At 40.6% G+C, this 11,976-nt stretch overlaps 1 protein-coding gene across 1 annotated transcript in view; it reads left to right on the top strand.

Moving 5' to 3' along the window:
- The window catches only part of LOC108796423 (UPF0505 protein C16orf62-like), a 503,129-nt gene that overhangs the window by 377,412 nt on the left and 113,741 nt on the right, over positions 1-11,976 (top strand). Inside the window, exon 19 of the mRNA XM_018567896.1 lies at positions 2,423-2,476. Within this exon, the coding sequence (XP_018423398.1) occupies positions 2,423-2,476 (54 nt within the window). The remainder of the gene's footprint in view (positions 1-2,422; positions 2,477-11,976) is intronic.

An 11,976-nucleotide genomic window follows, 5' to 3' on the forward strand; every position in this document is an offset into this window, starting at 1 on the left:
TATATAATTTTAATCCCAATTCTACCTACATGACATAACGTGTGTACTATATGTCAGACTCTTTCAAGATGCCTTGGAAAATGTCCCATTTTCTTTATATGCTTATGTTCTGTTTATACTGTAAACATTTGTTTTATATAAAAATGTAATTAAATAAAAAAAGAGACCGCTATTCACATAAAATAAATACTATCCTTGTTGCACTCCTTACCGATATGTCCCTTTTAGTTGGGGGTGCTCGCAGTGACTGCGGATGGGGCCTCGAATGTCAGCAAAATTGTTGAAATGTCACCAGCACACCAGTCCTTTTAGGATAGTAAAAGCTTCATTTATTGAAGTTTTTTTTGTCATATGACCAACAAGCTTCAATAAATGAAGCTTTTACTATCCTAAAAGGACTGATGTGCTGGTGACATTTCTACAACTTAGCTATTCACGTAAAAACTCATTTTCTCAGCATGAAATTTACAGCAATAATCCACCCACCGAAAACACTAACAGAAAATCTTAAGACTGCGGTAGCTTGCTTAGTCCTCCCAGTCAAGGTGACATCAGATGCTCTGTCCTACGCGTGTTACGTCCAGCGTGACTTCGTCAGGGGTCCAGAGCATCCGCCATACTGAATAATATATATACCTGTGCAGCCTCCGCAGCAGACATAAGATAAAATCATGTACTGTCATCCACTTTACTCCCCATTAAGTCCTATGGTGGAATATTTCATAAATATATAAAATACATATAGATATGAAAATGCAATTAAAAAACAAATGTAAATAGCCAATAAAATCCACATAAAAATATAAAATCATACATGTAGAAACATAATGGTACTGGTAACTCTAAATAAACCCCCTTGTCAGCAAAAATGCATAGATCCCCATATAAAAAGTAAATGCATCAAGTATATGTATCAACCCCTCTTGTTAATAAAACACACCAGGTAAGAATATAAGAAGAACAGGTATATAAAAGACTGATAAGATAAATAATCCGCTATAAAACAATTGAGATCAAAATCAACGTTCATTCCCCATGGTCTTAAAGTGCCAGCTCTTAAAATCCAACCAGTCACCTTTTTTGGCCAGCTCACGCCTCCAATTCCCTTCTCTCCTATGCCTCTTGATCTTTTCAAGTCCCTAAAATTGGAGCAACTTAGGTTTTTTTTGGTGGACTTCCGCAAAATGTTTGGACACAAAATGATCCTTGTATCCCCACCTAATATTATCAAAATGTTCTTTGATTCTAATTGCTAGTTTTATTGTGGTGCGACCTATATATTGTAGCCTCATGGACATTCCAATGCATACATCACTCCTTCACTGTTGCATGTGTCCAAAAAGGTAACTATTTGGTGGAGAACCACGCTTCTAGCCACTATATCTTTAATATCTCTAGTCTTCCTATATATAATTTTGGGTTTTGGGGGTAATCTTGAAATTGTGCATCCATCCAAAGAATATCCCAATGTTTACGGACATTCTTTTCTACATCTTATTGAACATTGTAATCTGATATAGATAACTGGAAATCTTTGTATTCTTCTTCGTTTTGTTCTATCTTTCAGGAAGTCCTGCCTCCGTTTTCTCGCTACTCTTTCTATCTCCTTATTAATAAAAGTTCTTTGTAGCCTTTTTTTTTTTACAAACCTAGTTTTTAGTACATTCGATTGAGTTCTAAAGTCTCCGTCGTTAGAACAATGTCTTCTGATACGTAGTATCTGTCCTCTTGGGGTGTTTCGACACCATGAAGGATGATGGCAGCTAGTGACAGGGATATAGCTGTTCCTATCTGTATCCTTAAAATATGTTCTAGATAGTTTTCTATAGAGGCTTCTGCTCTTGATTACTCTAAAAAAAAATTGTGTGTTCCTCCTTACAGCTGCTCACTTAAATTGGCTGCATGAGCATGTGTTAATATAATTCAAATATGTGAAGTGGCGATGTCACCCAACGCAGTAAACAAATGTGTGCAAAAAAACAAATATAACAGTGAACAATACTTCTGTGAAAAAATGTTCAAATTCAATCTTCTTATCAACTGCTTGTGTAAGTCAAAGGTATCTGTGAGGAAAAAAAAAAGTCTCAAAAGTGACTAGTAAAGTAGCAAACGTCCTGTGTCAGTGTGTTAAACGCTTAATTGAAACAAAGTGTCCATTAAATCGTTAAATGCAGACAATTATTAATGTATTAGTGGCCATTATATATTCAGATCTGGACACAGAGATCACACAAGACTACCAGCTGCAGAATATTCCTTGTGAAATTTTGTGTTACAGTTGCTCCAGAATGATTTAGCTTTTCTCACTGTTACGTAGGTGTAAGGATATCTTACTACCACTCATATTTTGCTGTTATGTATGTGCATTTTTTATGTGTGAGCAATCCAAACGTTTTTACTAAAATCCACTTTTCATTTTCAGGATTACATTAACTGTGCAGAAGTTTGGGTTGAATATACTTGCAAACATTTTACGGTGAGTTCTTATGTCGAATTAAATTACAAGACATGCTCATGATATAGCTGTATCTGCATTTCTAATTACTGTTTAAGAGCATAAAAGAACCAATTCATTGAAGAAAAAAAATGGTGTTTATAAAAACTGCAAATAACTTCAAATATTTTGAGCCAGTTCGAGTTTAAAAAACTGAATACAAATAAAACAATGTTGCTACATCAATAGATTTACACAAAAAATATTTTAAAATTTTGAAAACAATCTCTATAGTTTGTGTACAAAATCCATAAAAACACTCTAAAAATACATACTTGGCTCTTGTGCCTTATAATGAATATTAGGTACATTTCTTCCACTTATATAATACCCTAATATTCCCACCACTCAGCAGATTTCAAGTATAATTTCAAGACCGATATTTCACAGTGTCTGATTGCTGAATTGTGTGATGGGTTAGGGGTAAGGTTCTACATATTTCACAGTTATGTTACGCTGCTTCTTGAGGAATTTTGGAAGATATTTGTGAATTTTTTTTTCTTAATTTTTAAAGTATTTGATTAAATTTTAAGATAGAATAAAACAATAAAATAGCACATGATGCACAAACAGTATAGCATACAATTGCGTCTCAAAGTCTTCCACTTAGCATAGTCAGGTAGTAAGAGAAGATCACTAGAAACCATACACACAATGTATAATAGTTCTGTGAAACAGAACATATCTAGCCACCTTCTCTTGCCAAATTATCTCCCATCAACAAAAACAAAATCAAAACAATCCGAGAGGAATATCATGCGTAGGGATCCACCTGTGTCTGAAGAAAACATTTGGTATGACCTCCTCCATATCTATATACATAGAAGACTTTCCATCCAACATCAATGTACTAAAACAGTATATAACATCCAGGGGGTCCAGGTCAATTCAAATAATTTTTCAGTATCTTGGAGGATGCTGTGAAGTTTCTCATGGACCATGATCCATGACATTTTTTGTTTGACCAAGTGGAATTGAATTGTTGGCAATTTCCAAGCCCTAGCTATGGTTATTTTGGCTGCCAACAAAAAAAGTAATTTATCCAAAGCTTTAGACAGTCCTAGAATCGGGCGATTCAGCAACACATAGTGGGGATCTTGTGGGATCCTCACCCCAGTAACCCTAAATATTAGAGCATAAAGCCGGTTCCAAAAGGGTCTCAATCTAGGGCATTCCCATCATATGTGATACATTGTGCCCGGGTGAGCACATCCCCGAAAACAATGAGGAGAAACCTCTGGGTATATTGTCGCTAGTCTTGCAGGAACCACATACCACCTAGATAACACCTTATAATTAGCTTCTATTTTTGAAATATTGAGTAAACCAGATGACACACGGGAGCAACATTGATGCCAGACATCCAGTGGAATAACTGTTTCCAGGTCCTGTTCCCAAGCTAACATATAGGGTAATTTACTTTCAGTGTCTACCAAGAGGGAATAGAGCAGCGCGGCGCCCCCTCTCTGGCCCCCAGCTCCAAGACACCAATGTTCATAGGTTGTTTTGAAGGGAGACATCACGTTATGTGTTTTCAAAGAACCTAAAAAGTGTAACAATTGCCTATAGTGAAAGTATTCAGAAGATGTAATGTGCAAGACCTTCCGACAGTAGGTCAAAGTAAGTGGTTTACGACCTTTAAAAAATTGTGCTATGCGGTACAGGCCTTTGTCTTGCCACCAATGTAACACTCCAGGAGATCCCCCGGGGGGGAAATTAGGATTATGGAAGACGGGAGCCAGAGGAGTATGAGGTGACACCAGCCCACCTCCCCTTCGGAATGAGTCCCATACCATCATAGAACAAGACAGGGTCGGGGCCAGAATAGCCGGCCTCTGCCTCAGGGACATCCACTTCAAGGCATCAATTGGTATACCAGAGGCAGAGACAGATTCCATTAGGATCCAATCTGGTATGTTTTCCTGGTCATACACAGAGGAGAGCTGAGCCACCCACGCTGCCTTATAGTATTGCAAGAGATTGGGAACACCCAAACCCCCTGTCCGTTTGGAACGATGCAGTACAGTTTATGAGATTTTTGGGTGTTTCCCATGCCAAACAAATTTAATAATTAAGGAATGGAATTTCAAAAGGTCTGGCTTATGTATAGCTAAGGGTAGGGCCCGAAAGTAATATAGGATCTTGGGGAGCAACGTCATTTTGAGTGCATGAATGCGACCCAGACATGACAAATTACAGGAGTCCCATCGAGACATATCCTCCCAAAGTTGGTGAAACAGGGATATATAATTTTTCTTATATAGTTGTAAAAAAACAGGTGTAAGTTTAATCCCTAGATATTGCAAAGCCTCCGTGGACCAGGTAAAATCAAAATGTTCCGACAACCGAGACCACAATTCTGGGGCATATTGATATTAAGAGCCAATGATTTGGATGCATTGACCCGCAATCCAGATACCCCAGCAAATTGAGTCAACAGCGACAGGACATTAGGAAGTGTGGTCAAGGGTGAAGTGACAAACAAGAGCAAGTCATCCGCAAATAAAGCACACTTATGCTCCTGCCTACCACAGCCCACTCCCTTAATATTCACATTAGCACGGATCGCAATCGCTAGGGGCACTATCGCCAATGCAAAAAGCAGTGGGGAAAGTGGACAACCTTGACGTGTGCCTTTCGAGATAGCTATGGAATCAGAGATGTGGCCCTGTAGCCTAATTTGTGCTGACGGGGTGGTATATAAGGCCCGTAACGTGCTCAGAAAGAGAGGGACAAAACCCCATCTCTCAAGCAGCTTGAAAAGGTATTGCCAAGACACTGAATCAAAGGCCTTTTGTAAGTCAATGGACAACAGAAGCCCAGATTGTGATTGCCCTCCATCCCACTCTGACTGCAACAAAGTGATAATATCAATGGCCCTTCTAATTTGATCGGGGCCTTGCCTACCCCTAATGAAGCCCACTTGATCCTTATGATTATAGGAGGATATGAAGGAACTCAATCGATTAGCAAGAATTTTAGTTAGGAGTTTTAAATCATTGTTTATCAAGTAGATTGGTCTATAGTTGGAAATTTCCCCCAGGTCCTTGTTGGGTTTAGGAAGAACTGTAAGATATGCCCTATTTAAATCTGTGTGTAAGGGACTCCCCTGTCTCACTTCATTAAAGAATTTCTCCAAGTGAGGCACCAAAACATCCGAAAACTTCTTATAATATAAGGCATGCAGTCCATCCGGACCTGGAGCAGATGACAATGTTGCCTGCTTGATAGCCTGTTTAATTTCCAGTGCAGAAATGGGTGCTTCCATAATCATGGAATGGTCAAGTGACAAGGATGGAAGGTGAACCTCACTAAGGAATGATCTCAATGAATTGGATGAAACGAGATTACTATCCTGATAGAGTTTAGTGAAAAACAAGTGGAACTCCTGAAGAACAGTTGTTGGATGTAATGAGTATGCGCCAGAGGTACATCAAATTTTAGGGAACGTGTAAACTCTAGGTTTAGGGGATAGTTTAGTAGCTAAAAGGGTACCAATTTTATCTTTATGGACATAATATTTATTATCTGACCATCGAATACTTTTTTCTGCTTTAGTAGTTAGTAACACATTCAATTCTAATCTAGTTTTATCCAGGGATTTCAAGAGATCTAATGACGGAGTCTGCTTATGAGCCCGAGATAAACGTTGAAGTTCCGTGTCCAGTTCATTTATGCATCTGGTTGCACTCTTCTTTATTCTGGTGGCCAATTCAATGAATCGGCCTCGAATTGTCGCCTTATGGGCCACCCATTCAATAGTAGGGGACATATCGAAAATATAAAAAATATTTCTTAATATATTTCTTAACTGTTTGGGTCCAGAACGTTGTCTCAAAGGGCTAGAAGCTAGAGTTTTACACTTTTACATTCTACCTCCTCCCCACTCCATGCCTTCAAAATTGTCCATCTCTCAACAGAAGCTGGAGGATCTTCACACTGCTTTATGGCAGCTCTGCTTCCTGGGTGTAATTGTCCCTGTTCCCAGCAAAAAAGGGTTTCTGGGATTTTATTCAAACTTGTTTATGGTTCCCAAGGCAAAGTGGGGGCATTCCTCTCATTAATGTAAATGTGGTGGACTTGTAAAAAGGTTCTTCATAAATACTTTTGGTTTGAAGTTCTGTATAGAATCACCCAGTTGTTGCTCTCCCTTCCTTGGATGCTACGCAGGATGGAGGTGGAGGGCATTCTGGTGATCCTCATTGCACCAGAGACTACTCATCTCTCAGGCTTTTGAGCAAGTTGCTCACATCATGTGTGTCCCACCACCACCGTCAAGGGTATTCCCTTAGCTGATCTCACTAATAAGGTGGTCTGCCTGTAGCTGTCATTTAAGCGACCTAAGTTAGCAGCACTCTCCTGTAAAAAAAAAAAAAAAAACCCTTTCTAGTTTTGCACAAATATGAGGATGTTTTAAGTACGGATTGACCGATTATCGGATCCACCGATAATCGGGGCCGATATTCCCAAGTTTTTAAATTATCGGTAATATTACTGATAATATACACTGCACAAAATTCAGCCAGTTCTTAAAGAACTGGCCACAATTCGCAGGGTGGGTGCCGCTGTCTGACCGGCATCCCTCGATCAGCTGATCAAAGGAGCTGGTCAGAAAATCTATGTAGAAACAGTATTCTGACAGCGGTAAATACAGAAAAAAACAGCAGATAACAGGGGAAGCAGTAGCCAGCCTGCTATTGGCTGTTTCAAATTGCAATAGCCAGTAGCAGGCTGGCTATTGCACCCACCCACTGCCTGTTGTCAGTCAGCAGAGGAGCAGACCTGAAGGAGAACTTTCTGAACAGTTCTGAAAAATCGATCGTCAACCCCTAGTTTTAAGGCCTGAGCCCACTTTTCTCCCCAAGGTTGTCAGCTCTTTTCCAACTTAATCAGGATATTGTTCTGCTGTCCCAAAACATCCCAAATACATTTCTCTTCACCGCGTGGATGTGAGTTGTGCTGTCGGAGTCCATCTTTCAGCTACAGCTTCCCTTAGGAAGTGAGATTTCTACTTTATCCTTCCTGGTTGCTCCCATAAGGGTCTCCCTTCCTCTCGTTATACCATATCTAGGTGGATCAGTCATTTTCAAAAGCCTATAGTTTGGATGGTAGATTTCCTTCCTTCCCTGGCACACTGTACCAGATATTTGTGTCTTGGGCCTTGCCTAGATTTGCAAGGCCACTATCCTATTCTTCTGTTCACATATTCACCAGGTGAATGTTCGGGCCTGCACTGATGGCAGCCTTGGCCGTAAAGTGTTTCAAGCTGCTGTCTGAGTTTTGGGTCTTTTGATCACCTGTTCTTTGGGCCTGTTGACATTTGTTTGCATCCCCCCCACCTCAGTTGTATTTTTTTTATTATGTGACCCGTTATTAAGAATTGGCAGTCCTGTACTATAAGATTAAGATAATAGGAATTTTGACTAAGTTCCTCATCTCCGTGTACAATACAGGACATTTTCTCCCAGGATAGACCAGTGTTGCCCTTTTCCAGTATTGTGGCTGCATCTGTTGAATGCCATACCAAAAGGGGTACTTTATGTACCCTCTTCCATCATGGGGGTGGCACCTGGATTGAGACCTTTACGCCCACTCTCAGGAGTGTTTCCTTGAAGGTAGTTACATCTTCACCCAGCATGTATTTGTGGGGGCTACCATAACATGTGGAGGTGCACTTGCACATCTGGGATGACACAATGCTGCCACAACTGTGACATGTAATTGCATTTCCAGATAGGGTTATACTTGGGAGGGCAAAAGAAAATGAAAAAAAGAAAGAAAAAATTATTTTTTCTAAACAAAGTTGTCAGTTAATAAGATACATCTAACACACAGCATAGGCATCCTTAGAATTACACTGAAAAACACATTATGCTACTCCTCCTGAGTATGGGGATATCATACATGTGAGAATTGTTTTGCGGCATAAAGGGGCCAAAAATCCAAAGAGCACCATGAGGTTTTCAAAGGGCATAAATTACACATCTGATTTCCTCCAGGAAGCTCAACCAAGGGTAAACAAAACAGTACCTGTGGTTCCAGCAGTGCAGTTGTCTGCACAGGATGGCTGGGACTGGTGTTTTGGCTGGAACATTGTCAGTGGGGCATGCAGATGGGTCACTACAAGCGGCAGACAGAGATGTTGTCAGTATGCTGGCCCAGGTCAGTTCAAGCAGCAGGCAGAGACCTGGTCAGTATGCAGGAAAAGGATCAGTCCAGGTAGCATGCAGTAACATATAGTAGATGTCACTAGCTCAAAAATTTATTTCCCATGGGTGTATAAGAACAGCACGTTTCCACAGTTAGGCAGCACTTTGACAGTCAGGGTGTCTGGAAATCTACAAAACAGGAAACATAAGAAACATAAGAACAGTGCACCTCTCTTGTGTAGGAGTCTTTAATGTTTAAAATATTAAAAGCAAGAAATGAACAAACAGCCGGTAATAGAAAGCCTGTGGTGACAGAGGTACATCAGCACTGTGTGAACATTGAAAACAGCCACAACATAGGACATGTACTCTGGAGTATACATCCTTTTTACTGCATGACAGCCTCCGTTAACGCGTTGCTGGGGCAACACCCCCTTCGTCAGAACCTAGCAGTCCACTCCATCTGATTTCAATATGTCTTGAAACACATCCAATCAGAAGCTACCTCAGGTGTGACACACTGACCTATGGGCCAATGAGCTGCAGGCTCATGCCATAATCACTTGACCTCCAGCACTCCGGCAGTGTACTATTGCGGCTTTATGGACAGGATGAACTTTTCAAGACTGCGGGTGGCTTGGGTCTCCTCCCCCTGTCCAATCAGAAAAGCAGGGGAGTAGGCAACACGTCCGATGTCAGTGCAGGTCGCATCGCCAGCTCTCGCAGATTGGCTGGAAAAACTGACAGGATGATTTTAGCAATCAGCACAAGGAGTGGTCTGCTGTGTGACTCATGCAAACATACACACTAGTATCAGCCTTAGAGGCAAACTTTAAATAAAGCGAACATATTGTCACATAGCTGAAGCAAACTCCACATTCAATGCACTTCAAAATGAATGAATTAAAATAGTGACTGTAATTAATAATGCTAATGAGAGCTGATTCCGAATAATAATAATATAAAAATGTAATTAAGAATATTGTTATGAACATTTAATCCAAATGTAACTGGATTGCTTTGAGTAAATGTATGGAATTGGTTGTAATAATATAAAACACGTAAGCAGAAGAGGATAGGATGAATGAATTTACACCTAGCTGGCTGAATCCATCAGCACCCCAAATTACAAAGGATGGCTGTGTTTTTACACCAAACAAAATGCAAAAAAGTGAAACAGTAAGAGTTGGTAGAAAATGTTGGATTGTGATATAAATAGATGATTGCGTGACCATCTAAATACATAAATGGTCCATATAGTTAACTCTGTGCCAAATTATTCACTTTAAGGTCACAGCAAAGGGCAAGGGGGCACTCTTTGCGTCTGGAAGAAAAGAGGCTTAACCTTTGCATACGAAAATGATTCTTCTCAGTTAGAGCTGTGAAAATGTGAAATAGACTCCCCCAGGAGCTTGTTCTAGCTAGCTCAGTTAAGCGTTTAAAATTTTTTTTGGATCTATTCCTAAATGCACAGAATATTACGGGATATTTAGTTATTATAGGTATATTAAGCATCAGAGATAGTTGATGCAGGAAATACCCAATTGCCTAATTGCCTTATGGGATCAGGAAGGAATTATTTCCCCCTGTTGGAGCAAATTAAACCATGCTTTATAGGGGGGGGGGGGGGTTGCCTTCCTCTGGATCAACAGTGGGTAATTGTGGGCATAGCGTTCAGTTTAAGCTTTCTTTTTTCATATCTCTGAAGGTTGAACTTGATGGACATGTATCTTGTTTTCAACCTGACTAACTATGTAACATGGGAGGGGATACTGAAGTGGTAAGAGGGACTGGGTGAATGGATGAAATGGTTGTGCCCTGAGTAGCTATATTACAAAACCATGGCTAGTTCTTGTCCCTCATTGAGACCTACAGGGCAAAGACTGTTTAGGGAATAGATCCAGTAGGCCTCTCTATGGCAAAGTCTCTTAAACCTATTTCCTTCATCATTATTCGATGGAATCGCCTTTCTTCCAAAAGCTTTTAACCCCTCAGGTTTGGACCCATGCGCCGCCAGAAATGTTTAGGTAGAGAGTGGTTGTCTACCTTGTTCAGTGTTTCTTTTATGTTCTCTAAACCTAACTCTGAGTTCTTTATGTGGGATGTACGTCTAGAGCTGCAACAGTTAATCGATTAAGTCGATTAAAATCGACGATTGAAAACGTTGGCAACGTTTTCGATCGTCGATTCGTCGGCTATCGATTGCTTATCCTGTTCGGGGCTCCGCATGCGGTCTGAGTCGCACGTCACGCGTCACACGCTGCTCCCGACGTGTCCACCGCACAGGCCGCCGCATAAGCCACGCCCACCGAACAGGCCGAAGCCGTGCACGCTGCTCGTCTCCTAGCCGTGAGCTCTCTCACCCGCCGCGAGCTGCCTCACCCGCCAGCCCCACATAAAGCTTGCCACAGGGACACAAGATGCCATAAATTACATATTGTGATGCACAATTGATGAACTGTTTGATGGAAAAACGTTTGCCAGCGAAGCTTAAAACTTATTTTTTCCTGTGCCAAAAGAATGGTCAAACAGGTTGCGTCAAATGTAATGTGCACAACTGTGGAGCATGCCCAAACAGGCGCTTACCCTGATTTGAGCTTCTAGATCAGGGGTAGCAAACCTCCGGCCCTCCAGCTGTAGTGAAACTACAAATTCCATGATGCATCTCTCTTCAGGAGTCATGTCTGTGGCTGTGAGAATCTTGCAGTGCCTCATGGGATTTGTAGTTCCACCACAGCTGGAGGGCCGGAGGTTTGCTACCCCTGTTCTAGATGTTTCTCATTTTGCTGGGGGCTATTTAGCTCCATAAGTCTTTAAGCCTCATAAATATGACTCTGGGAACTTTTGGCAGAGGGCTGGTGTGGATGGGATCTTCTTTAACCCTTTCGCTGCCAAGCCCTCTGGAACATTTTTCAAATCAGCTGGCCAAGCCATTTTTTAATTTTCTGCAACTTTTTCCTATTGATTTGATTTTCAACTGCTGCGTTGCTAGCGTTTGTAAAAGACCCCCCAAACCATATATTTACTGAAAGCGCAGGCCCGGTAGAATAAAAAGATGGTGATACTAAATTTGTAGGCCCTGCGATAATTGCACAAATGTTTCTCAAATTAAGAAAAAACAGCACACAAAAAAAATTCTGCCTAAATCTAAAAGATAAAACTGTATTGATATACAGTTTTATCAACAAATATTTGCAAATTTGAAATTGTGCCTTTTTGCAAAAAGGTAAAAATATTACGGTACGCAAAACAGTAAATAAGCAACTTATGTTAAAAAATTGTTTTCACGCTGTGTTGGTGTTTGTGTTGTGATAAAATGATACAGGCGTATAT

This window comes from Nanorana parkeri, unplaced genomic scaffold (assembly GCF_000935625.1).
Source record: "Nanorana parkeri isolate BGI_ZX_2015 unplaced genomic scaffold, ASM93562v1 scaffold1113, whole genome shotgun sequence".
Lineage (NCBI taxonomy): Eukaryota > Metazoa > Chordata > Amphibia > Anura > Dicroglossidae > Nanorana > Nanorana parkeri.